Raw genomic sequence first — 27,582 nt, 5'->3', positions numbered from 1 at the left:
CGAGCCCTGGGGGCCGCTCGCCCTGCGCCCAGCGAGCCGGGGGGGTCTGGAATGCGCGTCCCGCCGGCTGTGCTGCGGCGCAGGTGCAGCCCCGATAAATGCGGGATAAATCGGGGGTGGCGGAGGGGGGGGGGGGATCTGGTTTCACAGCCACTGCCTTCTTGCGGGGGGGGGGATGGGTGTCCTCCGGCGTGGGGGGGTCCTCCGGGGTGGGGGGGCACAGCGCAGCATCCCCGGGGTGGGGGGGTGACGGTGGATTCGGGGCTGGCGCGGCGCCGGGAGCGGTGCGCACGCTCCCGCGCGGGGGGTGCCGCGGTTTGGGCAGAAACGGGCGGATTTGAGCGTTTGCGTGGGAAGGGAGGGGAGCGAGGGAGGGGGGAGCGAGGGAGGGGGGAGCGAGGGAAGGAGGGGCCCGGCAGCCTCTCACCGCCCCCCCCGGGCGGGTCGGGGGCTTCGGCGGGGCTGCCCCGCATCATCCCCCCCCCCGCATCCCCCCCCGCAGCACCGGCGGGGGGGCTCCCTCGGGCCGGGCCCTCCGGGGCGGGCGGCGCCGGGGGGGGGGCGGCGGCGGGGGCGGGCGCTCTCGGTGCCGCGAGTCGTACGGTGCGGGGGAGGCCCTTCGGCGGCGGCGGGGGCGGCGCGGCCGCAGTGAGCCCGGCGGGGAGCGGAGCGGAGCGGAGCGGGGCTCCGGCGGGCCGATGGCGTTCAGCGCCTGGCAGATCCTCTCGCCGGTGCAGTGGGCCCGGTGGACATGGTCGGCGGTGCGGGGAGGGGGCGGCCCCGAGGGGGAGGACGGCGGGGCGGCGGCGGCGGCGGAGGACGCGGCGGCGGAGGGCACGGCCCTGGGCTTCAGGCAAGTCACCCGCGGCCCCGTCCTTCCCCCTGCCCCGACCCGCCGCCCCCACGGCCGCGGGGACCCGCGCGGGGACGGCCACGCATGCTGCCCCCCCCACCCCCCCCGCTGCCCGCTCGCTGCCCGCTCGCTGCCCGCCGTCAGCTTGGCTGCCCGGGGGGGTCCGCACCGGGGCCGGGGGGTGTTTGATGGTGGTGTGTGTGTGTGTGGGGGGGGTGTCAGTCGAGCCCCCCCCGGTGGTGGGGCCGCCCGGCGGAGCAGCGCGCCGCTGCCCGGGAAGATGCCGGCGAGGCGGCAGCATCCCGGCTGGGTGCCCACGCGTGCTCCGCCGCAGCCCACCCCCCCCCCCCTTCCCGGTGCGGCGGGGGAAGGTGCCGGCGGGGCCGCCGCCTCCGTGGAGGTCCGCGGTGGATGTTCGGCCAGCCCGGGAGAGACCTGAGAGAAGCGTCCCGGAGGCTCGGCGGAGAGGAGGGCCGGGGGCGCGCAGGGGGATGCTCGGGATGATGTTTCACCTGCTCTCCCTTTTCCGTTTGCTAGCGTGTCCCGCTGGACAGGAGAGAGCGGCCGCCGCGGGATGCCCACGGCCGGCCGGCCCGGGAGCCGCTCTGGCTGGATGTGTAGGCAGTGTGGAGGATGTCAGAGCTAGCCTTGAAAGCGGTAATTCCTCACTCTTTTCCCCCCCCTCGGCAGCTCGGACTCCGAAGGTAATTTTGAGACCCCTGAAGCAGAAACGCCGACCTGCTCGCCACTAAAGGAGTTCTGCGAGCCGCCCCCGGGATCGCCGGAGCCCGAGGCCGGGACCCAAGGTAAAGAGCCCGCGTGCACCTTCTGCTTTTTGGCTGTCTGCTCCGAATGCGGAAAATCAGGGTGGGGTCAAGGAGGAGAAGCTGTGAGTTTTGAATAATGCCTGCCACATTTTTTGTGGTTAATGGCCTGGATGGTTCAAATGCCAGCGCTCGGGGCTGCGCGCCGTGCTGAGGGCTGTTCTCTCACTTGGGCGAAACGTTGATTTTTATGGAATCAATTCGGCGGGAGGGGGCTGCGCTGCAGGCTCGGAAGAGTCAATTTGCCTTCCTTGGCTCGTGCCTACACGACTGCAAAATTGTCGCTGTGCTGTTTTGCAGCCACCGGTTGCAGCCTCCTGCTGTCCCCGAGCCCGGCCGGGGGTCTGCCCGGGGTCTGCGCGCTGCCGAGGGATGCAGAGGCTGCGCCCGGGGATGGCTGTGATGGATTGGCTGAGAGGAACCGAGATGTTGTTGGTTGAGTCATTTTGTCGGTTAAACTGCCCTCTGCCACTTCCCCCGCAGAGCGTGCAGGGCTCGGGGCTGCCTCCCCGCGCGGCGGAGAGCGGGCTGCGGGCTGGTGGGGGCTGCCCCACACGTGCCCCGTGCGCCCTTGGCTCTGGCACAGGAGCTGACGCGGTGCTGGGTTTGTGTCCTGCCCAGGGCGGTCGGTGGTGGAGGTTTCATTGCACGGGTCTCTTCCCTGGCGTTAGCGGCCGGGTGTCTGCGCTGTGTAGCTGCTGTTAAAGATGCAAAAGCGCGATGCTGCTAAACCCCTTTTCTGGAGAAATTGCGAAGGATCTGCTGAAAACACAGGGGGTTTCCTTGCCGGCAGGTCCCGTGCTGTTGCTGGGTTGTCCTTGCGTCTCACACCGCTGCCGCTCTCTGAGCGCGTCTCCCCGTTAACCCTTGGCCTTTCGGGGACCAGCTCCCCCCTGCCGTCCTGCCCTCCCCTCCAGGGGCAATCGCGGTCGGTGTCTGTGGCCCAGCGTGGTGTTTATGTCTGTTTTCGTGCTGCCAGGAGGAGGCTTTGAAGCTCCGGCACCTCTGCAACAGCGGCTGGAGGTTATCGGGGCGGGGGCAGGAGGAGACCTCCCCTTCCATCTGCCCTCTCAGCAGAGGGGGGTGACTGGGCAGTGTCAGGGCGACTGGGAGCCCCCGGGGCTGTCGGCAGGAGGATGGCCTCTGCGGGGCGCGGGGCAGCACGTGGGGGGCCGGCGGGTCCTGGATGGGCCATCCTGAGCATCCTCTGCCTTCTCTTGCCCGACCGCCGCTCTCGCCGCAGGGCCCTGCTACGGGACTTGCGAGCGTGTGCTTTTCTTTGCCTTTCGGTACTCAAAGGGGCCCTACGGGAAAGGCGGGGACAAACTTTTTATCAGGCCTGCTGTGATAGGGGTAATGGCTTCAAACTAAAAGAGGGAAGGTTTAGACTAGATATAAGGAAGAATTTCTTTACGCTGCGGGTGGTGAGGCTGCCCCATCCCTGGGAACATCCCAGGCCAGGCTGGACGGGGCTCTGAGCAGCCTGGTCTGGTTGGAGATGTCCCTGCCCAGGGCGGTGGGTCAGACTGGGTGGGCTCTAAAGGTGCCTTCCAACCCAAACCGTTCTATGATTCTTGAATGCTCGTGACCGCCGGCTGGCAGGGCACTGCTCCGCTGGGCTTCGGAGCGTGCCGGCTTGACCCAGACCCCGGGTCCTCCCTGCGCAGGAGCCCCAGCACAGCGTGACCCTGGCAGTAACAGGGTGCTGTGGCTCTCCGTCTCCTGCAGTGGTGTTTCGCTGTCGGGATGTTGTGATGTGCCCATGTCTCCCCATGGAAAACACAGGTTTGTTTGCCTTGATGGGGAGAGCGCTTTGTTTGCGCTTCCGATAATCGCCGCTCTTGGAATAATCCTTCCCGTGTAAGAAGGGATGATAGAGGCATCTTTACTTTGGGGGATAATGTCTGGGGAGGGGGAGAGGGGAGATAAAGGCTTTCCTAGCAGGTACGAGGATCATTTCTGCCGAAGCTGTTGCTCAGGGAAGTCACCGTCCCCAAAGTCAGACCCCGGGAAGTCACCGTCCCTAAAGTGCGCCTGTGCCCCCGTGTCCTGGGACGGGCAGTTCCTCGGGGTCAGCCCGGCACAGCAGCGAGGGAGCCGGCAGCTCCCGGCGTCCCGCGCACAAAGCTCGCAGTGTTGTCGAGGGGATGATCTCCGGCAAAAGCTGTTTTTCCCGTGCCGGCTGGTGGAGAGCGGGGTGTTGGAGACAGCCGGGCCAAACCCGCGGTGCCGCTGCGCCCAGCTCCATCCCTTCCCTGCCCGCCGCTCCCAGCGCGGCTCTGCAGCGTCTCTGAAATGGTGGAGGGAAGGGATTGCCCGGTGCAGCTGAGGGTTTGCGGTGCGCAGAAGGCATCCCGGGGCGTTAAATCGCCCTGCCGTCGGCCATCTCTGCGTTAAGCCCTCGTGCTCGCGATGCCGTTCGGCGGCAGCGTGTGCCCTGCTGCCTTGGCTGCGGCTCAGGAGCAGCAGCGGTGGCTGCGGCGGTGAGGAGGCGATCCAGCGTAATGGCTGCTCGTCACCGCTCAAACCGCCGAGCTGTGCGTGCGCGGAGAGGCGCCGCCGATGCCCGTGTGCGGCCGGGGCAGTGCGCGCCGGGCGGCCGGACGAGCCCAGACCCGCGGGCAGGGCCGGCGCCGGGCAGAGCCTCTCCCAGGCCAGGGGGGACCGGCGGGAACAGACGCCCGTCTGTCTTACCGCTGCGCTCTCACCCTGCTTGGCAATAGGTGGGGTTGGGAAACTGGTAAGGCAGAAGCTGTGGCGCGGGGGCCGGCTGCTCTGCGCGCATTGAACCCTGTTCTCGGGGGCAAAAATTCCGCGGGTCCCCCGGCCCCGGGGAGGGGGCCGCCGCGAGGCTTTGTGCCCACTCAGGATGGCTCAAGCGGTTTTCCCCGCGCTGTCTCGGGCGGTGGGGGCTGTCGTCCTGTCCCGTTCTGGCTGAAGTTACCTTCAGTGGTCTGCCAGCAGGCGATATTCTGTGCAAGGAAATGAGCAGAGCCAACAAATGCGGACCCGTCAGCGATGGGAGCGGACTCATCGGCTTCCACTGCTGCTGCCCTGATGCGGGGCACGTGTTTTCCGGTGCGTTAGCGGCAGCATCGTTTGCCGGTATGCTAATTCTTAACAGAATAGATTTAAAAATAGATCAACGTCTGTGAAACAAAAGCGGAAAGCCAAAAGAGGAAAAAAGTCGTTAGCTACGTAAGCCTGGGCTGAAAGCACCGGCCAGATATCCTGTGCTGGGGCCGCGTGTGCCAGCGAGGCGGGAGGGGAGAAGTGCGTGACTCGGGCTGCGCACAAAGCGTGAGCCGAACCAGAGCTGCAGATAGTGGAGGGGTTGTTCTCGCCGGCGTTTGGCATTCAGGGCTGCGCGGAGGATCATTGCCGCTCCGCTCGGTTGCTGTACGTGGGATGAAAGGGGCGCGGAGCCTTTGCGTCGCGGCGCTGCCGCTGCCAAGTTGTGCTGATCCGGTTAAGGGAGCCAGGGATGGCGCGCAGGAAAGCTGTTTAGTTCGTCGGTGTTTGTGTTTAATTCCAGCCTAAGGAAGACAAGTGCAACGATTATAATGCACACGCACAAAGTGCCTATTACTGCGGTGCCAGACTGTCCTTTCTGTACATTTTTCTTTGTCGAGTATAAAATCTCCATTTTTACTTTGTAATGTCCCCTCCGTGCACGCCGGCCGCGCCAGAAGCAGGTTTGCCCGCCGTGCGCAGCCGGTACAACTGCTGGTTTCAGGGATGCCGGGTGCCTTTTATTGGGTTTGCGTTTGGGATGCATCCTGGAGTCGCCGAGCACGCCTTGCTGCTGGCAGCAGCGTCTCCTCATGCCGGGGCTAAACTGTCCCCACCTGCAGGGCACAGCGCCAGAGGTGCAGCGGGAGAGCTCGGGGTCACCTTTTCGGGATGCTGCCGAGAGGCATCCGCTGGGACGCCTGCGGGAAGAGCCGGTCGGAGGGGGAGAGCTGGTCGGAGGGGGATGGCCGGCACGGTGGGTCAGCATGTGCGGCAGCCCGGCTCCCAGCCTGCTGGGGTGCCATGGGGCACGCGGCACAGTTTCGTCCCCCAGAGGAGGGTGGGGGCAGCGAGAGGGCTGGCGGGGGCGCTGGGCTGGGGAGGCACAGGCTGCTTTCCCTGGCAGGAGACGTGAGCGGAGGGAGCGTGCGCCAGGCCAGCGCGGCGGCTCTCCAACGTGACTGCGCGGGGGTGGCGGGGAGCCGGGCTCGCCGCGGGATGTAACTGCATGCGGAGGCCGGGGGGGACAGGGAGAGCCGCACGCGGCTCACCGGGGTTGGGAGGGCTCCGCGGGGAACGGGCAGTGCTGCACCGCGGTTGTCGCGATGCTCGTGCCCAGCGGAGCCGGGCAGCGGGGGGGGACGGATGGGGGGGCCGACCCGGGCTCTTCCCGAGCGCCTGGAGGTTCTTCGGGTCACTGGTTTCTGCATCCTGTGGGATTGTTCCTGCAGGAACGCGCGCTCTGGGGGTTTGGCAGCTGATGGGAGGCTGCGTTGGAGGCAGAGGAAACGCAGAGGGGGAGGAACTGCTGGGGCGGGGGGGTTGGGGCCAGGCTGTCCTCCCCCCAGCCCGTGCTGGGCAGGGGGACCCGTGCGGGGGGGGTTTGCCGGGGACGCCATCGCATTTGGGAGTGCTTTACAGGGAGGAGGGGGCGGTTCTCCTTCTCTCCATCCCCGCGGGAGGCAGCTGAAGCGCAGGATGCTGCCCTGGGAGCACCCCTGGTCCCGGCGGGTCCCTGTGGCGATGCTCTGCCCCACCAACCATCGCACTCGTCCCCCTGGCAGCGCTCTCCGGAGAATTAATTGACCTCGTGGCTTTGCCTGCCTTTGTCCTCTGTATGGAGCGGACTCGGTGCCAACGCGAGCCCGTCCCGGTCCCGGGGCCAACGCGAGCCCGTCCCGGTCCCGGGGTGGCCTCAGCCCCCGAGGCTGTGGTCCCCCGGGGAGGTGAATAGCTCAGCCCAAGCAGGGCTTCAAAATCAGGGCTGTGGGGCATGGCGCGAGCGTTCGGGGCGGGCAGGGATGGGGTTCTCGGGGTGGGGGTGGGCAGGCTCCTTGCCACCCCTTCAGCTCTCGTTCCTCTCTGGGTTCCCCTGGGCTGTGGCTCGGCCGCAGCGCCGAGCGTGGCGCTTGACTGGCACCGGTCATTAATTAATACCTGTCTGGCAGCCAGCGAAGGGGAAAACCCCCCAGAGCTTGCAGGAGGGACGGTCCTGCTTCAGAAGATTGCCAAAATTGCTGGCAAGCTCCTGGGTATTCCCTTACCCGCGCCTTCTGTCTCCCAGTATATTCCAGTTCCTCAGCCTCCGGGACTGGCTGAGCGGGCAGGCTGTGCCGCAGGCGGGGGGGGAGCGGAGCAGCAGAGCTGTCTCGGGTGCAGAAAACGAGTGAATCACAAAACTGGAAGACCTGGGCGGGCGGTTCTTCTAATTTTTGTGAAGAAACGGTTGTTCCGAGCGATGGTCACGCGCACCATCCCGTCTTCCCTCCCCGCCCTGCAGACACCCACGGCGGGGAGAGGTGGTTGGCGTGCCGGCTGCTTGTTATTCAAGAAGTAATTACTCATTGCTTGGGTTGGAAACCAGGATGGGCTTATGTCTGTGAGAACGGCGGCTGCAAAACCTTCCGGTGGGAATGTAAAATGCATTTAAAAGGTGCCTTTTGCCCTGACTTTGAAGTCTGTTCTTCTATTCAGGGCTGTCTCGGTGAGGTTTAAAACATCTGAGCATCACGGCAAGTGTAATAAAGTTTTCTTTGGGGTCTGTTGAGGAGGTTCTCCTGGTTCCTAATGACGGGAAGGCCTGGCAGGCGCTGCCTCGGAGCGTTTTCTGGCTGCACTCCGAGTACGTATCCACTGGATTTGTGTTTACTGATGCGTTTTCTGGGGCAGCAAGGCAATGTCTATTCGGAGGGAGCTTTTTTGCAGTCGGAGGGAGTTTTTTCGCAGTCTCAGGCAGCACACAGCCCCTGATTCATTTCCATGGCTTTTAGCATCCCGGAGATCAATTATGCAAACCGCGAGCCGTCAGCTGAGTCAGGGCTGCTGGCTCTGTGTCCTGGATTAGCCCAGGGACCAGATATTCGCCCCATTCACTTTTCTTCTCCTGCCGGCCTGCGACTCGCTCGGCCACCGCCGAACGTGAGCGGGTTGCCAATGCCGCGCCGTAGGAACCGCCTTCCCAGGGAGACGCGCTCGGGGCTGCGGGTGCCTGTGGGGCTGCGGGAGCTCGTCGTTGGCATCCCCCGGCCAAACCTCCTCCCGCAGGCGAGGCAGCGCTGGAGGTGACTCCCCGCCGCGGCTGTCACCGTGCGCCAGGCAGGGCGGCAGCCGGGGGGGGACCGGCAGTGTTCCCGGGCACAAGCTCTACATCACCCGTGCTGCTGCTCCCAGCCAGCTTCTCAAACCGGTTCAGTCCTCGGGCGAGCACTGGTCTTGTCCTGCCCTTGCCCTTGCGTCTCCCCAGAGAGGTGCCAGCGAGAGCTGCGGGTCCTGCGCGCTCCCTGGCGGGTGCCGAGCCCCCGAGCATCCCGTTCTGCCTCATCCCGGGAGTCTGCGCCATCCTCCCTGGCTGAGACGCGGGAGAAGGGCTGCGGGTGAGCTGGGCGGAGGTGGCAGCGGGTGCTTTCCTCTTGTGCCTTCGCCCGCCTGTGCCGAGGTCCTGGCTCTGGGGTGGGTGTAGCTTTCAGGGTGCCGCGGTACATAAGGAGATTCCCCGTCCTCTGACAGCAAAGGAAAGATTAAACAGTAAAAGGATTTAGGGGAAGGGATTGGAGTAATAGTGATTAAGTCATGGATCAGGATTTGTGATTAAGGAACTCCGACAGCAGCGCGCTGAGCCTGGCATAAATGCGCCGGCAGGATTTCTGCAGGCAGAGGTGCAGGCAGGACGGAAGGTGCGGGCAGGCGCAGTGCTGAGCAGAGGGTCTTACTGCTGTTTGGGGGTCTCATTGCTCTCCTGTGCCCCCCTTCCCTCCCGCCCCATCGCCAAATGTACGCAGGGTTTTTGCTCTCCGGGCGCTTTGGCTCCTCGAGTTGATGCGTTGCAGCGACGGTTTGTGAGCAAGAGCATCGCCCGCGTGGGGCCGCCGTCTCTGGAGCTCACGGGGACCGCATCGGGCGCCCGTCGGGACTGCTGAGGGTCCGGAGGAGAGCGGGGGCTGGGGTGCCGGGGGAGAGCAGTGATGCTGTCAAACCCCCTCCCGCGCCCCCGGCGTGCGGTGGCCGAGTCCTGGGGAGCAGTTTGCATCGGGCAGCTGCCCTCTGCCTGGGGCGCATCCATCCTGCCCCCGCCGCTGGCTGAGCCCCAGGTCCCCTCCTGCAGCCTGTTACGCACTTGTTCATCAAGCACAGCATCCCATTCCCGTTCGCCCCGGGGCCTGCTCCATCATGTTTCATGGTGTTTTCTCATGTCACGGTTCCCTGAATTCCTCTCGGTAGTTTCTAACTCTCCGCCCAGGTGAGCAGTGACGCCCCGTCACCGCCGTTCCCGGTGGGATGAGGGTATTTCGGCGCTGGGAGCAGCCGCCCCGTGGTGGGTCCCGGCGGTGTCTGGCCCTCGGGAGCCTCGCTGGGCTCTGCAGCCCCCCCGGCGCTGCCGCCACCCCGGCGTGCAGCTCATGTACGTTTGCTCCGCTGTGTTCACGGGCTTCAAGTTTTACAGCAAGTGCTTGAAGCCGGGGTCACGCAGTCGTTCTGGCAGGTGGGGAGGGTGAGCTTTGGGTCAGCGCATCGCCCGTAAACTCTGACCCCGGAGCAGCCGTGAGGAGGGGAGAGGAACCCCTCTGGAAGGGGGTGCGCAGCAGGCGGGGGTTTAACCGGCTCCTTTTATCTTTTCAGAGCCGCGTGGCCATGGTGACCTGCTGGTAGGGGAAGCCCGCCGGGACAGCTCGCCTGGGAAGCACCCCAAAGATGGGGCTCGACCGGACATCGGAGCCACCAAAGCCAACGTGGATACTAAAGGGGAAACCGACCCCGAAGACTCGTCCCTGACACAGCCGCCGGCTGCAAGCCGGCCCCCGGCTGCGCTGGGAAGCGGGGCTGGCGCTGGCTGCGCTGCCGTGCCCGCTGCAGAGCCGGCCCCGGTGCCCCATGCGGGCAGAGCCGCCCGGGAGCGCGTCATGTCGGGAGGGGACGCGGCGGACGCCGGCACGGAGCTGGTGGAGCCGAAGGCTGATGCTCTGGGCCGGGAGTGCTCGCCCAGCCGGGGCCAGCGCGGGAAGGAGAAACCACCTTCGCTGGGCGGGGAGGCAGAAGAAAGCACAGAGGAGACGCCGGTGCCCCAAGCGTCCGACCAGTTCGACCCCGAGCAGTACGACGAGAGTGTAATCCCCTTTGTGGCAGGGGGCTGCCGCCCGCAGAGCTCCCCCCCGGCAGCCCCGCGCCGCCTCCCCCAGCCCAGCGGCAGCCCCGGTGAGCTGGGAGGGGACCCGGCCTCGGAGCCCAAGGGGCAGGTCCCGAAACCCGAGGGCGATTGTACGGAGGGGCGAGAGAGCCCGGAGAGCAGGAGAGCTGCCCCCAGGAGGGGCAGCAGGATCCCGGCCAGCAAACTGACGCCGAAGAGACACCGAGAGTCCCCCAAGAAATCAGCCGAGGATGCAGAGAGGGGTCCCACGGAGCCGCCGCCTCCCCGGGGCTCCCCCCGGCCGGGTGCCGCGCTCTGGGACAGCCCGGGTCTCAACCCGCTGCAGAACTCGCCGGTTCTCCCCAAGGGCTCTTACCAGTTCGACCCCGATAACTTTGAGTCCGTGGATCCCTTCAAGCCCACCAAGAGCCTCGCCGGCACCGCCGCCGACTCCTGCCCCACTGCCGATAACAGCCTCAACGAAATCCTCGAGTCTCAGACGCTGGAGGTGCAGGACGACCTGGTGAAAGGCAGAGACTCCCCGAAGAAGCCCAGGTCGCGCCTGATAACGTGAGTGCCAGTGCGCGCCGTGCCGAGCGGGCGGTCACCGGGGGGCTGGCAGCCCCCTCGGGTCCCCCGCGCGCGGGCGGAGCGGCGGTGGCGATGGTGATGGTGGTCCTGCCCCTGTGCCTTCCGAGCAGTACCGACGTGCACCTCACGTTCCGCTGCCGCCCCGGTTTTATCCGCCCCTTGTCCCGGGCAGGCCGGTCGCTCGGGAGCCGGGGGGAGGAGAGGGATGTGTGTGCCGGAGCGGTGCTCCGGGTCCCGGGCAGAGCGGGGAGGGCTGGCTCAGGACCCGCGTCGCAGGATCCCCCCTTGGAAACCAGCTCGTGGGGCCGAGGAGTCGCAGCAAACCTGTAACGGAGGCTTGAGCCTGCGGGGCTTGCCGAGCACCCGCCGGGGTCTGGGGGTCTTCCGGCGCTTGTGGGTGCAGGTCTGGGCAGTCAGAGGCTGCCGGGACGTTTTGTGAGCTGCCGCTGAGTTTTTTATAACAGGGGAAGAGAATAAAGGCTAAGCAGGCAGATTGTTCGTCGCGGTTATCACATCTGCACGGGCGGTAGGGAGCTCGTCGAGTGCATATTTGGTTCCTGAACTGTGCTATTTAAAGCCCCCATGTACGTGGTGACGTTTCACAGTGCCTCCTGGGAACGCGGACAGCGCTACGTCCTCCTCTGGGAGCAGGTTTGATGGCTAAACCTTGCTGTTTTCTCGTGTTACGGTTTGAGGAACCCACAACAATTTATTGTCGTTCAGACAATTATTCTCTCCCCCAGTGACCCCTCCCCAGCCGGGAAGGGGAATCAGGGAAAAGCAAGGAAACCCGAGGGCTGAGATATAAACAGATTTAATAGAATAAGGCTAAATAATTAACATTAATAATACTAAAGAACCAGTATTGATCCTAATACCAATACAAAATACACACGGATCATACTCAGCCCGTTCTGTCGGTAGGAGCCGTGCGCCCCCAGCAGCGACAGCACATGTGGGACCCTGCGAGCGCTGCGGCTGCGGGAGGAGGGGACGGGCTCAGGGCTGCGGCACCGGGGCGAGGAGTTCTCAGGGCGGCAGCCGTCACGGGGGAGAGAGGACTCCTCAGCACACTTTCTAATTTCTATGGAATGTGCCGTTCCTGGTATGGACTAACCCCGTTGGCAGCTTGGGTCCGGTGCCCGGCTCTCGCTCCTCCTCACCCCCGCGCCTGGCGAGCTCGAAAACACCGAGACCTTGAAACCCACACACCGTAGCTGGCTAGAAAGTCAATATTTTCACCAGTTCAGACACTGGAGTCTTCTAAAAGAGCAGTTTTCCCAGGCTTTAGAAGAGAAATGAGTCCTGTGTTGCTCAGGCCAGGACAGCCTGGTATCTCCCCTCCCGCCGCGGGCGAGGGAAGCAGAGGGGCTATTGCACGAGGGAACCGTTGCCCAGCCGGATTTGGGGCCTTCCGCTATAATTTGTGATTGCGCTTAACACGGGTAATTGGAACCCATTGCAGGGTTAAGCAGGTAATCCGCTTAAGAGGGAAAATTTTAGGAGCGCGGAGTTTGTGGCTGGTTTGGCAGTAAAGGCGAAACAAACCGTCGCTCTGCTAACGGCGGCTCCGGTGGGAGAACCACAGCGTGGGTTTCTACAGAGAGAGCAGGTAACCTGAGGTTTGCCTGCTGGGTTTTGCGTTGCACCTTTTCCTCTGAAATATTTTGCGGAGTGTTGGTAGGGACTGCTTTAGAGTCGGCGCCCCCGTGTGAGACGGCGGCGAGCGGGAGCTGGCGGGGAGGGGAAGCAGCGGGGGGGGTTTAGGTTCCCTCCCCATCACCTCGGCGCAGCACGGGCTGCTCCGGGCGCTCGCCCCGCCGGCGGTGGGATTTGCGGTTGAGTCTCACCCCACCGCCGCGAATAGCAGACCCAGAATCAGAGCACCTTTGGCCCGTGTGTTCCTTCCAAAAAGACAGAGCTGGGCAACTCGCTGCGCTTCTCCAGACGAGAGTTCATATCCAGGTCTTTTCACACGCTGCTCTTCTCTCCATCTGTCTGTCTCTCTCCCTGTCCGTGCTTTGGGGCATCAGGACTACCGAACAAGTGAAATTTCTCTGTTTTCTGTTGTAAGTACTCTCTTCTGTATTTCTCTCTTCTTCTCCTTCGCTGGTTTTTGTCCTCTCTCTCTGGGTGTGTGCGGGCCCCACTCATCCCCATGGCATGCGGGCTCCTTCTCGCCCTTTGACTGTGCTCTCCGCTGTCTGGTTGTGTGGCGGGTCCCCGCGGCAGCTCGGCCCGGCGAGGGGCGCGCGGCAGGAGAGGAGAGCTGCCCCGCGGCGTGCCCTGTGCTTGCTCCCGCGGCATGCCGACCCGCAACGCCTTTCCATGATGCACGAGCACTCGAAACCAGTGCGTCAGCTAGCGGAGGGGTGCAGGCGCCGGTGCAGTCCGGGTCCCTGCAAAGACGGGTAGATTTTAGTCCTGCAGATGAGGGTGCCTTTTGCCCCGTTCCGTGCCAAACCACCGGGGAGGGGGCTGCTGTAGAGGGCTGGGGGGGGGAAGCATCAGCTGGGAGGTGAGGGGTTTGGGGGGGTGTCTCCGCTGGCTCCGGGATGTGGCAGTCTCAGGGGAGCTTTGCCCTCACTGCCGGCTCCAAACGGGGCTCTCCTTAGAGCTTTGGTGGCTGCCAGAGCTGATTTGCCTGCGGCCCCCCCGCAGCATCCCTGCCGTGCGCAGAGCGGGGGCGGCGGAGCTGGTCTGCCACATCCCGGGCGGGTTAGACAGCACGGCCGGAGCACAGCAGCCTTCCTTCGCCGACCTGCGCCGCTGCAGCGGGGCCGTGCTGTGCCCACGGCGTGAGCAGCCCCGCGGTGGGACACCAGTGAAATATCGAGTGCCCCGTGCTGTCCCCCACCCTGGGGGCTGCTGCTGCCCTGCGCTTCCGTCCTGCGGGGGGGCACGCAGGAGGGACCGGGGGTACCCCATTTAGTGTCCTGGCGATGCTCAGCGTGTCTCGCAGCTTGTCAGCCCCCCCGGAGCCGCTGGGCTCTGCTCTCGTGCGAGGGGGGTCGGAGGAAGGAGCGTGCTGGGCTTAGTTCCTGATCTGAAGTCATCCGTCCCCATGCCCGTCTTGTCCGCTTAGTGCCGCCCGCCATATGCAGGCAGAGAATTAGAGTTGGGCTCAAGCGCCGGCATCTGCGTCCCGGCCGAGAACTGATCCGCCTTCTTACAGCGCGGTGTTGAACAGCGGGCATCCGCCTCTACGGCGGGACCCACAGCCCGGTGGGTGCCCCCACAGGTCAGGCCGGCACGCCGGCAGCGCTGCCCGCATTTGGGTTTATCCAGCTGCAGACGCTGGCAGCCCGTGCGCGGGCGGCTGTGTGCGTCCCGGCCGTGGGGCAGAGCCGGCGCCGCCGCCTCGGCTGTCCTCTGCCCGTTTCCCCATCCCCGGGAGTTACAGAGCTGCCACCGGGGTGTCGGGGGGGAGGTCAAACCAGGTACCGGATGGTGCGGTAACACCATCCCCGGGGGACGGTGCGGAGCAGAGGGCTGGGTCAGGACGCGGTGAGCTGCAGTTCAGCTGCTCACGTCAGGGCGTGATGGAGAAAAACAGTCCAGAGCGATTTTCCAGTCTGACCCAGGTGTGCACGTCAGCGTGCAAAGAGCATTTCCGCGTGCCGTGCCACGGCGCTCGTCGTGCTGCGCTGGGGCACGCGTGCGGGGTCCGGGGTGGCGGGGGCGAGCGGGGGGGGGGGGTCTCCAGACCTCGGTGCGGCTCACTGCAAACCTGCTCGAGCTCTGCCCGTGTCCCCGCAGCGCGGAGCACCGAGTCCGGAGGTGGAGATCCCTCCCCACGTAGCCGCAGTGGCTGTCACCCGTTGGCGTAGCCAATATCTGTCTTCTGGGGGGGTTGGGGCACGGCAGCGAGCCGGGGGAGACGGGTAAACGCGCAGGGAGAGGGCGGTGAGGTGCGGGAGGAGAGCTCGTGCTCTCCTTTGTGTGCCAGGGACGAGCGCCGGGATGAGCGTCGTCGCGTCGCTGACCCCCCTCAGCCCCCCGCGGGCTTTGGTGCCGTGGAGGCAGCGCTGCTGGGGCTGGTCCACAACCGTCCGCCCGCTGCCTCGCGCCGACGGAAGGCGCCGGTGCGCGGTGTGTCGGGATGCGGCTGTGCCCGCAGTCCTGCGCAGCCACGTGCCGCAGCGGGGCCTTTCGAGGAGCACAGGACAAATCCCCGGGGAGAGCGGCCTCGCTGGGGGGCGTCCAGCCGCGGGACCACCTGCAAGAGCAACGCGGCGAAACCTTCTCCCATCCGCAAGGCCCTTCTCCTTGGGACAGCGGTTGCGTCTGGCGGAGGGAGCCTTCGAGGCACTACCGGGGCTGACTCACGTGGGAGACGCGTGGATGCCTCTCTGGAGGCACCCAGCTCGAGCTGTTACCTGCGAACCAGTAGAAGAGGAATTGGAGGCCTTCGCTCAGACTTTGCATTTCCTGCGGCATCCTAGTGTCGGTACCTGTTATGGTAGCCGGCGTGTGTAAATCCATAACAGTTTGGCACGCGGATGGGACCCTAGGCGGCCCCCATCAGAACTCTTGTCCACAAACATCCCGTCAGTGCCAGTGATGTCCCAGACAAACCTCCAGCGGCAGGGACAGGGCACGAGGCGGCCTGGAAATGGTTCCTCCTGCAGAAAATCAACGGGCGCTCAGACCTCGGCATGCCGTCGCGCCGGACGCGCAGGGCGAGGGTGCAGCGGGGGAGATCTTTCTTTGCCGGCTCCATTCTCTCTCTCGCCGTCAGCGCCTCGGGGTCCTTTCTCCCATCCTTACCTCCGACAGGAATAAACACCTCAAAGACAAACCCAACGGCTTTGCGGTCGTGCGTTTTGTTTGCTTGTGCCTCCTGTCCGTTCCAGAACTTGCTCTGCCTCGATATTTCACTGGTGAGTGGGGTGGCTGGCCCGCGGCCGGGTGCAATGCTAGCGCTGGGGCTGCCTCCCCCTGCTTGGGCTGTCTCGCACGCGCCCCCGCCTGCTCCCCGCGCCGCCCCCGCAGCCCCCGCCTCAGCCCCCCGCTTCTCTCTCCCCCGCAGGAGCGGCTGCAAGGTGAAGCAGTACGAGACGCAGTCCCTCGTCCTGGACGTTTGCGCTCAGGTACGTGGGCTCCGAGCCCGGGAGGTGCTGGCGGGGCGCGGGATGCTCAGGGGGCGGTGTGGGGCGAGCGGGGCGCGGGATGCTCAGGGGGCGGTGTGGGGCGAGCGGGGCGCGGGATGCTCGGGGGGCGGTGTGGGGCGAGCGGGGCCGGCGGGGCGCAGGATGCCACCGAAGGGCGGGTTCCCTGCAAGCAGCAGCTCCCGCCGCGGGGAGAACGCCTGCCCCGTGGGAAGGGATGGAGGAGAGCTGTGCTCGGTGCTCACCCCGGGGGGAGCCTGTCCCTTGGGGGGTTCCTGGCCAGTAGAACCCTCTCTGTTTTCCACGGCGTTCGTTAGGGACCATGTGTGTGCGCTACCTCAGCCCTGTCCCCAGCGTGGGCCAGGGCAAAGACCGAGCCCTGCGGTCACGTTAATGGATTTTGCTTGTTAATCACTTCTGTCCCCGCCACCGTGTGCTGCCTCCTGCCAAAACCCGCCGCGGAGCTGGTGGGGCGCAGCTAGCGGGTGGGTGCCATGCTGAGCCTCCCGTGCCTTCCACGGGCTGCCCGGGCAGCCTGGTTGCCTGATCCCCGCGGATTAGCTCAGTCCTGCTTAACCGCATGCCTTGATCCCGCAGGATGAAGGAGCGTTGATCTCAGAAATCCCAGATATTGCAAATCGGGATGGACACGCCACTGATGAGGAGAAGTTGGCCTCCACCACCTCCGCGCAGAAACCGGCCGGGCTGGAGAGGAAGGGCGAGCCAGAAGATGACCTGGAGTACTTCGAGTGCTCAAACGTTCCCGTGCCGGCGGCGAAGCATGGCACAGAGGCAGGTAGGGAGCGTCCCCGTGCCCTGGCTCTGGAAACGCACCGTGCGTGCACCCAGGCAGTCTCCACAGCCTCTGGCAATGAAGTGCTGCTGTTGAGGCAACGCAGCTTCATCGCCGTTTATTTACACTGAGAGGGCTAAAGGCTGCCGCAAGTTATAATGAAACCTCCTGTTGCTTATCTGCACTATTTCCATTATGGAAAACTCACGGTACAGGCTGTCTTTAGACTCTCTCAGTACAGAGCCCTCTCCCCGTGGCGCTGCGGGAGGACGTGGCTCGGGCCGGCGATGCTCCAGCCCGCGGTGCACACTCCCCTGTGGCCGTGCTGCCAGTGCCCTCCCAAAACCAGTGTCTACCGGCGAAGCGAGGCGAGCAGTCGCCTGCCCTGCAGCCGGGATGCTCCCGGTGCGCGCCCTGCCTGCCGGGCCGTGGGGAGCCCGGCACGAAGCCTGTGCCGCAGAGCTGCCGGGGCGCCGTGTCCCAGCGCAAGGGCTGTGGTTGATGGAGGTCTCCGTGTCACTACAGAAGACCTCCTGGTGGCATTCTGCTGTCCGTCTCCTATGTAATTAGCCTCTCTGACCAACCCATTAAAAAATAATTAAAAGCCAGGCAACGTGACATTTAATCAATAGGAGAGTCATAGGTGGGAGCAGGAGAGATCGCCGCACGGGAGGCTGCAGCTCTCCCCCGTGCGGGCGCCCATTAGTCATTTCTCGGGAAAGCCGTGCAGAGCTGCAGGCTCTCGGCAGAGGAAAACAGCCCTTTGTCTCTCGAGGGAGGAAAAATCTGATCGTCAGCAGAGAGGCTGGGAGGTTTTATGTATCGCTGCTGGTCTCGGAGGGCCAGGCAGGGCGCGCGGCTCAGCGCCGGCTGCGGGGACGGTGCCGGGAGCTGTGGCAAGCAGCCGCTGACCAGGGCGCAGGGGGAAATGGGGGGAAACACGAGGAAACCTGCACTCGCGAGCGTTACGTTGCCTCCTTCCTTTCCCAGCTGGGCTCTAGCAATACTTTTGCTCTTTGCCCAGTAGACATATGAATAGCCGGTCACGTCCGCAGCTGTTCGAGGGAGGTTCATAAATTATCTCCCACGCGATGGGAGGTGGCAGGGTGTCCCGCGCGCTGCAGACCGGAGGAGACGGCTTTTCTCTCCGCTGCCGTTAAGAACAGCAGGGGCCGTGTGGCGGCTCCTTTGGAGGGCACTGGCGCGGGCTGAGGTCCCAGTATTGCCAGTGGCCCGAGGAGGCGGGCTTCCCCCCAGGGCCAGCAAAGAGCAAAATGTCCCGCGCATCGTCATTCCTCCTCCTCGCCGCCCCCGCGGTCCCCGGCGGTGGCTGGTGTGGGTGGCAGCTGCGGGGACACGGGCACGGGGCTGAACTGCCACCAGAGGGGAGTGTTGGTTTCCAGTCAGGGAGTGCAGGAGGGGAGGCTGGCAGGGATGCAGGATGCGTCCTCCCCGCAAGGGCAGGAGCTGGGACGGGGGTGCAGGACGTCATCTCCCTGCAAGGGTGGAAGCCAGGGGACAGGGATGCAGGATGCGTCCTCCCTGCAGGGGCAGGAGCTGGGGGCAAAGAAGCCTTTTGGGAGGGGAAGCTCGAGGGATGCAGAGCCTCAGGGGTTCCCCTCTGCATCCCAGCAAATCTGCACGTGCCGCCAGGGTCTTGTTCCCCATAGGTAAGAGGTTGTATTTCCTTGTCTTTAGGCTTTGAAAAGGAGATCTCCAAGCAGATGGAAAAGGATGGGCCGGGCATCTTCCCTGTGAGTGCCTCTTGCTTCCTCCTCCCTCGCCCGCAGGGACGCTCAGGGTGGCGGTGTGGTGCTGAGCGGCGGTGCCAGCGTGGTGCGGGGCTGCGGGAGGCTGATCCTCCCACCCCGCCGTGCAGAGGGCTGGGGGGACGCTGCAGCAAACCTTGCTGCTAATCCCCGAAGCGCTGCCAAAACCTCTCAGAAATGGGTTTCTTTGGCAGCTGAAATTCTTGAAAAGCCCACGCAGGGACTTGGTAAAAGTCGTGGTGATTTCCCGGCAGAGGAACGGCTCTCCCCGGGTGGGCGCTGCCGCGCGCGGGTGGGAGGGAGAGGTGCTGGGCCCGGAGCGGGGCCGGTGAGGAGCCAGAGCTGCGGCCGTGGGAGGGCAACGGGAGCAAACGCTGCGTTTGGGAGTGGTCGAATGACAGTGAAAGGGCGGAGGAGGTCCCGGGGAAGGGACAGGGGCTGCGTCTCCCGTGGAGGAGTCCAGGGCTGGCTCCGACGGCCGGTTGGTGCCTGCGCCTTCTGCGAGGGATGCTCAGACGCTGCCGTCGGGAAGGCGGCCGAGAGCAGAGACGGGGGATCCATGGAAGCAGCCCCGGCCCTGCAGCCGCCAGCGCCCTGGCACCCCGGCAGTGCCGCATCCGCACGGGGACACCCCCGGTGTGCCCCGAGGAGCCATCGCAGCACCCCCGAGACCCCTCCGCTGCGGGGGGGGACCCCGTGCCAGCTTAGCCGCCCCTGACCAAAGCTGCTCGAGGTGGCAAGCAGATGACAATGAGATTAGCAGCATCAGCAAAATTAGCTTCTCGGAGACAGATTTAACTGCGCTAAGCCCCACAAGGACATTAGGCAAAGTGAACCTTTTGTTTGGTGCTGGGGCGAGCGTGGGCAGACCCTGCGCCTGCGGACGAGCCGGGGTCATCCCGAAACCACAGCGTGGGGGGGTTTGCCCCGGGGCAGGCAGTGGGCACAGGTACCTGCAGGTGTTCAGGCGCGCACCGGCTTTGGGGAGATGCTGTGGGGAGCTGCTGCCAAAACCACAGGGCTGAGCCCCGCGGCGTTAGGCTGCCCGGACCCAAACCTGCACCCGGGGGTGGCTTCTGCCCCCAGCCATCGCTTGCCCGCGGCTATGGGCAGCCGAGCAGTGAGAGCCCGTGAAGGGCTCGGTTGTGCTTGAACCCGGGCAGCGGTCAAAGCGCAGGGGAGGAGGAGGAGGGGGAGAGAAGTGCTGTAGTGCTCTGGTTTCCAAAACACAGCAAAAGCAGGCGGCCTCCTCCGAAGCACTTCTCTATTTATGGCCTGGCAGCCGGTTCCCAAGGAGATGGCTGCTCGGGGCTGTCGCTCCGGCTGGGATGATAAAAGGAGGAACAGGCGGCGGCATAAGCCTCAGTTTGAAGGAATGCTTTGCTGGAGGCCTCTCAGGCTGCGGGACCCCCCGAGGGAGGGGATGGGGCGGCATCCGGGCAGGGCTGGGGAGCAGGGCTGAGCTCTCCCCCCAGTTTGGTGCCGGTGGCTGCAGCACCGGTGGGAAGGAGCGGGGCTCTGGGGGGAGAACGCAGCGAGCGATGGGGGTCCCACCGCCTCGGCCCTCGTAACCGAGACAGGAGGGTGCCGGGAGCCCTGCGTGAGCGTGTCCCATTTCGGAGCTCTCCGGGAGAGCCGGGCACGGTGGGGTGAGGGGGGTGTCCCGTGGGGAGGGAGCCGGGGCAGCCTCTGCGCGGGGTCGGCCGGACCCTGCTCGGCGGGGAGGTGCAGCCTGCTCTCCCCCGGTCGCCCTTGTGCGTTGGGGGCGATCAGCAAAGCCCAGAAAATGTCCCTGTGGCTGCGGGCAGCAATTGGGAGGCGTTGGCTACAGCGACATCTCCACCTGACCCGGAGGGGATGGGGACAGGCGAGCCGGACCCTCGCAGCCCCCCGAGGGTGGCTCACAGATCCTCCGGGCTGGAGATAGGTTAAAACCAACCACGGGGAAAGCGAAGGGATGACGTGTGTGAGCACATCTCTGCTCAGAGCTGGGTCTCCTCCTGCTGAAATGGGCCCCTACTCTGTCTCCCCGTTGGGATGCCGCTGCCCCGGCGCAGCCCCAGCTCCCGGCCGGGGACTGGGCGCAAAGTGCACAAAAGCCCCATATGGGCTCTGCCGGGGGTCTGATACGGGGCGCTGAGCCCTCGGGCTGTGCGGGTGGGGGGTTCGGTGCCCGAACAGAGGGAGAACACCCCAAGCAGGAGAAGCAGGGTGAAAAGCAAACCCACGCGGCATCCCGGCCGGGCGACTCCCCCCAGGGCAATCCCGGGCTGTGCTCCATGGACAAACCCCCCGCGGCTGTCACCGGCGTGAGCAGGAGCGAGAGTCCCCTGGACGGCATCTGCCTCAGTGAATCCGAGAAGACGGCTGTGCTCACGCTCATCAGAGAGGAGGTAACGGCCGGGGACCCCGTCCCCCCACCCCGGGGCCACCCCTCGCCGGGCCCCATCCCGGCGGCTGCTGCGGGGGGAGTGGGGACAGCTCTGCTGTGCCGGGGGGGTCCGATCCCCTGCGCGTGGCAGGCGTGGGGCAGCCGGGGAGACGGCCCGGAGCGCGTCCCAAGGGTCCTGCGCTTGCCTCAACCTAGATAATCACAAAGGAGATCGAAGCGAACGCGTGGAAGAAGAAATACGAAGAGAGCCGCCAGGAAGTGTTGGAGATGAGGTAAGAGCCTTCTCCTCGCGCGTTCGCCTGCGCGGCGCGGTGCTGCGCTGCCCCATGGGGGTGGGTTAGCGGGGCCGTAATGGGATGATACGGCTCAGCATCGCTGGGGTGGGACGTGTTAGGAGACGTGTTCTCTTTGTGCTTGTGCTGTGTTGAGCCTGCGGCTCCTTTGTTGCAGGGATAAACCCCATTAGCTGCGCTGGTGCGGGCGGCCGCGGCTGGAGGGCGGCGTTAGGGTAGAGCAGCGGCGATGGGCATTGCAGTGCCGACAGCCGGGGCTCCGCAGCCGGGCTGCAAAACACGTGGCTGCAAAACACGGCTGCCTCTTACCTGCTTTTTTCCTCCTTTCCTCCTAGGAAAATCGTGGCTGAGTATGAGAAGACCATTGCCCAGATGATAGGTAAGGTGCCGTGGCCTGGCCGGGCGTGCGGGGCAGGGAGGTAGCTGCCCCCGCCGCCCCCGCTCAGCCGCTGTGTCCCCACTGCTTATTCTCCGTCACAGAGGATGAGCAGAGGACAAACATGACGTCTCAGAAGAACCTGCAGCAGCTCACGATGGAAAAGGACCAGGCTCTGGCAGACCTAAACTCGGTGGAGAGGTCCCTGTCGGATCTCTTCAGGAGATACGAGAACCTGAAGGGCGTCCTAGAAGGCTTTAAGAAGGTCCTTACCTTGGTCCCCTCTCTCTCCCTGCCGCCCTGGTCGCTGGACGCGGCGTTCCCGTGCAGCGCTGCCCCCACCTCGTCCCCTGCTGCAGCCCCGTGGCTCTCCGGTCCCACGCGGTGCAGCTTCAGATGCCCCGGCCCTTGCTCGGGGGACTGCTGGCACCGGCTTTCCTCTGCCCGCTTTCCTCTGCCCGCTCTCTGATGAAGGAGCACAGAGTCAGTCAAATGCCAGGGGAGGCCAGTGCGGGCAGCCGGGCTCTCCGGGGAGCCGGCTCTTCCCCGCACGCCTCCCCGGCGCGCTCCTGCTGAGCTGCCGGCAGCGGAGCATCGTGCCCTGGGCAGAGCTGCGGCCGTGCCCCGAGAAACGCCGCCTCGGCTGCGCGCCGCTTTGCCACGCTCTGAAAGGGGCTCCGGCATAAGGGAGAAGCTGTTTCTGTTTAAAGCCTTTTCCTTTCACACTCGGAACGGGATATACCGTCCCATCGCAGGAACGTCTCTGTGCTCAGTCCCAGTGCAGATGGATGTACTTTTTTTTTTGCAGAATGAAGAAGCGCTGAAGAAGTGCGCTCAAGATTATTTGACCCGGGTCAAGCAGGAGGAGCAGCGGTATCAGGCCCTGAAAGTCCACGCAGAGGAAAAATTAGACAAGTAAGGTCATGCACGAGATTGCTGGGTGTGCTGAGCGGCTTTCTGGGTGCTTACAGACCTTGGGGGCCGCCTCTCCCTTTGGCTTTCCTGAGGTCGGAAGGGTTATTGATGTGAAAAGCTGCCTTTTCCAGCCTCGGGCTCAAGGGACTTGAAATGGCTGTAAGTCAGCCAGCACCGGTCCCGCAATGGATTCTCTGATCTCTGCTGAGTTTATTTTTAATGGAGAAACTGAGGTTCACGGTTCGCGGGCACGGTTCACGGGCAAGCAGGAGCTGGGCTCTGCCGGTGCCGCGCGGTCTAACGTTGTGCCGCGGCGTTCCTGCCTGCGCCGACGACGTGACCGCCATCCCCTTCTCCCCAAACCCCACCGCAGAGCCAACGAGGAGATCGCCCAGGTGCGCACGAAGGCCAAAGCGGAGAGCGCGGCGCTGCACGCGGGGCTGCGCAAGGAGCAGATGAAGGTGGAGTCCCTGGAGAGAGCCCTCCAGCAGAAGGTAAGGCGCCCGCCCGCCCTCCTCGCTGCGCCGCCTTTGCTCTGCGTTTCCGTTTTGCTGCCCTGAGCATCCCCGTGGTGCTGGAGGGGTCCTTGGGTTTTTTGGCCCGGGGTCCTCGCAGAGGAAAGTCCCCCCCAGAGGGGCTTTCGCAGGGACAGGCGTGGGAGCCGGCCGCCCCTTCCCGCGCCGTCTCGGTGGCAGATGGAGCCGGGTGTTATCCCCATCTGTGCCACCGCAGGGGTCCTCAAGGTCCGCTTTCCTTCCAGAACCAGGAGATTGAGGAGCTGACCAAGATCTGCGACGAGCTGATAGCCAAGCTGGGAAAGACGGACTGAGTCTCGCCGCCCCTCGTCCGGCACTCTGCACTTGGCCGCTTTTCTCCTCGCGTCGAGCACCTTGCCTTACCGCCCCGCAACCCCCCAGCGGAGAAGCACACGCGTCCAGCTGCTTGCTCCGCTTGGCTGCCGGCCCCCACGCTGTCCCCCCGCCGCGCCGGCCCCCGCGCCAGCCCTGTCTCTGTTTCCCCGAGGGCTCTGGGGCTGCGCTCCCTGCGGCCAGGCTGGGCGCGCGTGTCCCCGCTGGGCTCCGCAGCGAGCGGCCGCCGCGCTGCCTCTCCGCACGGGTGCCACCTCTTAGCCGGGCGGTGACACCCCGGGCTCTGTCCCCCTCGGCCGGGCTGGGTCTAGTCGTGCCCCTACACACTCTGTCACTCACCCTCCTCACGTGCTCGGCTGTGCGGGCTCAGCCGCGTGGTAGGCGCTGCCGCGGGCCGTGGGGGTGCCGGGGTCGGAGCCGCTCTTGCGCTGGGGGAGGGGACCCCAGGCACCCGCCACAGGCGGTTTGGGGCCGCCGGCGTGGGTCCCTGGCTCAATCAGCCTCCCGGTAGATCGATGGGTTTTGGGAGAGGCGGCGGTATTCACGGGGCTGGTCCCAGTCTCTGGTACGTGGGTGAAACACAGCGCAGCGCATCCTCGTCGCTGGCCGTGCCGGCCTCGGCGCCAGGAACCCGATGGCTCTGCATTCCTGCACTTTATTAGCATTTATGAGCACTCCGGCTCTCTGCTCACCTCTTCCACTCGGGCACAGTCCTGTTCCACATCTCCTTCCCCCGGCGCGCGGCCACGGCCACGGAACGCGCGGTAACTGGTGTCCTCAGAGGAGAGCCCGGCCGAGGGGAGGGCAGGAGGCTTTGCACGGGGCGGCGTTTGGGGACCCGCGGGAGATGTTGGTCCTGGAGAGCCGGGACTTGTCCGTCTGTCCTCCCCGTGGCCGCCCTGCCCACAGCCCTGGCACCTCCTGAGGCTCCTTAACGTGGGGTTTCCAGTCCGCTGTCAAGCACGCAAAGCCAACCCTCTTGCTGCCGCGGTGAGGTTGGTTCCCCGCTCTGGGTGTTGCAGGAGGAAGGAAGCGAACCCTGAGCTGCTTCACCATCCTGCTGACTTGCGGCTCTTCTCCCCAGTCGGTGCAGAAGGGTGAGGAGGAGTGCGGTACTGCCCCGGCTCTTGTGCTGCTGTCAAAAATGCCCTTACAGCACTGAATCTTGAGAGAACCAGACGAAAGCCAGCCTTTCCAGGCGAGGGCAGATCCAGACAGCAGTAAAATACACTGAAATCTGTCTGGAGGCAGCCCAAATTCTGGCTGTCACGCAGGCGGGCTGCCTGCGCTCTTTCAGAGCTGTTTACTCTTCGGGGCACACCAGGCAGAGTTGCTGCCGTTGCCTTTGTGCCGGGGTGATACGGCGTGTTAAAATCCGCGTGTGCACCCCGCGCGTGCCCTCCTGCCAGCGCCGCTGCGCGAGCCAGCCGTGCCCGCTCCGTTCTTGCCGCTGTGCAGCGCTGCCCTTTCCTGGCTGCAGCGCTCCCGGCGCGGCGCTCGGCATCCGCGAGTGGTAACCGGTGGTGTGCCCGTGCCGGGGGCCGGGGGTGCCGTGGGGCCGGGGGTGCTGCCCCTCGGGGTCGGTGCAGAACCCTCCCGTCCTGCGGAAGGCGGATGGATGGGGTCGGGCACTGGTTGCAGTGGTGGAGGATTCTCTGCCATCGCCTTGGGCGGGTGGTTGTAAAGCGTCACCTAAGGGGAATATTCGCTGTTTGGACTGTTTCCTGCCCAGCCGATCTCAGACTTTCGAAAACCTTTTTGCTGCTACCTTTTTGTAAAAGAATCGAGTTGTTTTCCTTCTGTTTTCTAATTCCCTGTGTTGAGCATGCAGTGCAAACATCTGTTTAAATCAGAGCCATACACCTGATACATATTTTATTAGTTATATTATATATAGAGAGAATTTATTATACATTTAAGCAGACAAAGATGCGGGCAGCCTGCCCTAGCACGCAGAGTCCGGGCCAGTTCACCGTGCTCCCAGTTATCCCAGTGAACGGGCCGGTCGCTGTGCAGTGGGGAGGCCGATGGCCGATACCGCTCGGAGCTGTGCCCCCGCGGCTGTGTGCTGAGTAGTCCCTCCTTTGCACAGCTGATGGAAAGGAGAACCCTTTTGTTCCTTTTTTTTTCTTTTTGTTTTTCCCCCTCTCCTTTATCCTCCCTTTTTCCCCTGGTAGAAAAGCCTCCGATAGGTGACTTACACGGACTATTTCTTTTTGGGGAGCCCAAGCGCCAGCCCCAGCCCACCGGGGCGTGACTCCCTCCCTCCATTTGATCGGCGTTCGGGTTGTGCAGACCAGTGCCGCTCTCCTCCTCTTCTCCTTTGTGTCCCGCTCCAGAAAAGCTTTCCAGCCCGGCCGCGAGCGACCCGGCCCAGGCTGCCGCGGGCTGGGCTTGGCAGGGTGGTGCTGACCGCGGGGACCCCCGGGAGGTGCTGCCCCCCCTGAGGGTCCGTGCGGTCACATCCCATCCCTCGGACCCAGGGCTTCCTTTGGGAGTTGGTTTCTCTCTTCGCAACTCTTCAGAAGTCGAAGGCAGCGTGGCAGCGTGGCGCAAGCTCCTGCAGCTCGTGCAAAGTCGGTTTGGGGCTCGTTTCTGGTGTGGCACACGGGTTCGCTCGCTGTCGTGCATGTCGCGACGCCCGAGGTCCCGGCGCGCGGCCGCTGGAGCCACAGCGTGGGAGGCAGGTCTGGGCAGGGACAGCCTCGTCCCCCCCGCAGGGCCACGCTGCCCGGCGCGCTGCCCGTACACGGGGGCCCTGCCCCCCTCCAGCCGTGTGAGTGCTCGCTGCCCGCTTTGCCCCGGGGGTTGGCACTCCGTTTCGGCGTTCGCGGTGCCCAGCGGGGACGACGGCCCCTGCCTGGACCAGGTTTGCTCGCTCAAGGGGTCGGCTCGGAGGAGCGCAGCGACCGCCTCGGGGCGTGGGGCTCGCGGGGAGCTGACCTGAGCGCCGTTGGGGTTGGTTGGTCTCGGGGGGGGGGGGGGGGGGGGGGGTTGTCCTGGCCCCAGAGGTGGCTGATGATTGCAGAAGTTCTGGTTTCCCCGCTCTCAGCACCGACGCAGAAGCCCAACCTGCGTACAGCACGTCCCTCCCCGGCACGGGGGAGCCGGTGCCAGGCCCGGCTGGCTGCGGAGCGCGGCTCCCGCGGCAGTAATCCGCTCCGGCAGCGTCCTCTCCTCCCCGTCTCCGCTCCCCAGCGTCCCCCGCGTTCGCTGCCTCTCCCACCCCAGTGCCGTTGCGCTCCCACGCCAGTCCGCATGCACTTCCAGTCCGGGCAAAGAAGATTCCTAAGGAATGATTTATTAACTATAATATGGTTATAGTTACATATATATAAATAGAAATATAGTGGTTATAGTGATATATAATAGAAGGCGTGTGTTTCCAACTGTACAGGGCGGGACTGTCGCATCTCGCGTGCCGCTCGCCGGCGTGCGGAGCGATGGCAGCGCTGTGCCCGGGCTGGCTCGGCCCCGGAGCTCCGGCTCGGCGCGGCCGCAGTGGCACGGCGCCGGCATTTGCCAACCGACGGCGCTGGGCAGAGCGGGAGCGGCGGGGGGGGCGCGCAGCTCCTCCCTCACACGTCTTGCGAGGACAAGGGCGTTCGAACGCCGCCCCTCTTCCAGCCAAGTGCGTAACCAGCGCCGGGGAGTGGCGCGTGGGGGTCTCCGCCCGGGTGTGTTGGTCATTGTTTTTCTTGCAGTAGAATTTAAATATCCCTTTCTGAGGGTGGCGGGTGCCTGCCCGCACGCCGCTAGTGATGCTGTTTGCGGGTGCGCATTTGCCAGCAGGTCTCTGTCCACAATGAAGTGCCAACGAGTCGCCGCCCTGACTGCAAATCGCTCCCCCGTCCCTCCCGCGTGCCCCCCCCCGGCAGGAACTTTCTCTGCGTTGACTACTACCCCCATCGCGTCGTACCATGTATGTAACTGCCATCGCCATCAATTTTATATGTACAATAATTTCTCTTTTATATGTCAGGTAAATATTTGTAAGAGTTATACTCACACAAATGAGATTATAATAATGATTACTAATATATTTTTTTCCATGTTTCATTGCCTGAATAAAAATTGTGTTTATCACTCTTGAAACCTTCCTTGGTGTTTGTACGGTCGGTGCGGGGTTTTTGGAGAAGTTGCCTTTGTCTTCCAGGATGAGCCATATTCTGCCTCGTTTCTACTACAGTGGTTCACAATGCAGTTGGTTTCAAGTAAGCGTGGTTATCGTCTGTTCCTGAAATAAACGCTGAAATTCAGACCTGAGACGGCTTCGGTGCCCCCTGGACTGCTCCCGCGCTGCAGCCACGCTCCCGGCAGATTCTGCTGACCCGCGGTGCAGCCGCCGGGGAGCGCGGCCGGGAGGGAGAGCCGCGGGCAGCGGTGGGACGTGGCGTAATCCCCGCACTGACCCCGATACCTTCCGTGGCGTTGGGTAAATCC

General features: G+C 64.7%; 1 protein-coding gene across 1 annotated transcript; it reads left to right on the top strand.

Annotated features, from left to right (window-relative positions):
• Window positions 1-698: 698 nt before the first annotated feature.
• On the top strand, window positions 699-26,091 carry TACC1 (transforming acidic coiled-coil containing protein 1; the record flags this gene model as incomplete). The annotated part of the gene is made up of 13 exons (XM_082495881.1): window positions 699-853; window positions 1,544-1,659; window positions 9,526-10,600; window positions 15,654-15,714; window positions 16,330-16,528; window positions 18,224-18,279; window positions 20,553-20,687; window positions 20,882-20,958; window positions 21,315-21,358; window positions 21,460-21,620; window positions 22,164-22,270; window positions 22,644-22,764; window positions 23,031-26,091. The coding sequence occupies 13 exons, from the start codon at window positions 699-701 to the stop codon at window positions 23,097-23,099; spliced, it is 2,376 nt and encodes a 791-aa protein (XP_082352007.1). The 3' UTR covers window positions 23,100-26,091.
• Between the last annotated feature and the right edge of the window lie 1,491 nt (window positions 26,092-27,582).

The sequence above is a fragment of the Vanellus vanellus genome (assembly GCF_965231255.1).
Source record: "Vanellus vanellus genome assembly, chromosome: 26".
NCBI classification, from domain to species: Eukaryota; Metazoa; Chordata; class Aves; order Charadriiformes; family Charadriidae; genus Vanellus; species Vanellus vanellus.
Note: the sequence above shows the minus strand (reverse complement) of the source record. Positions and strands in the feature narration are given on the sequence as shown.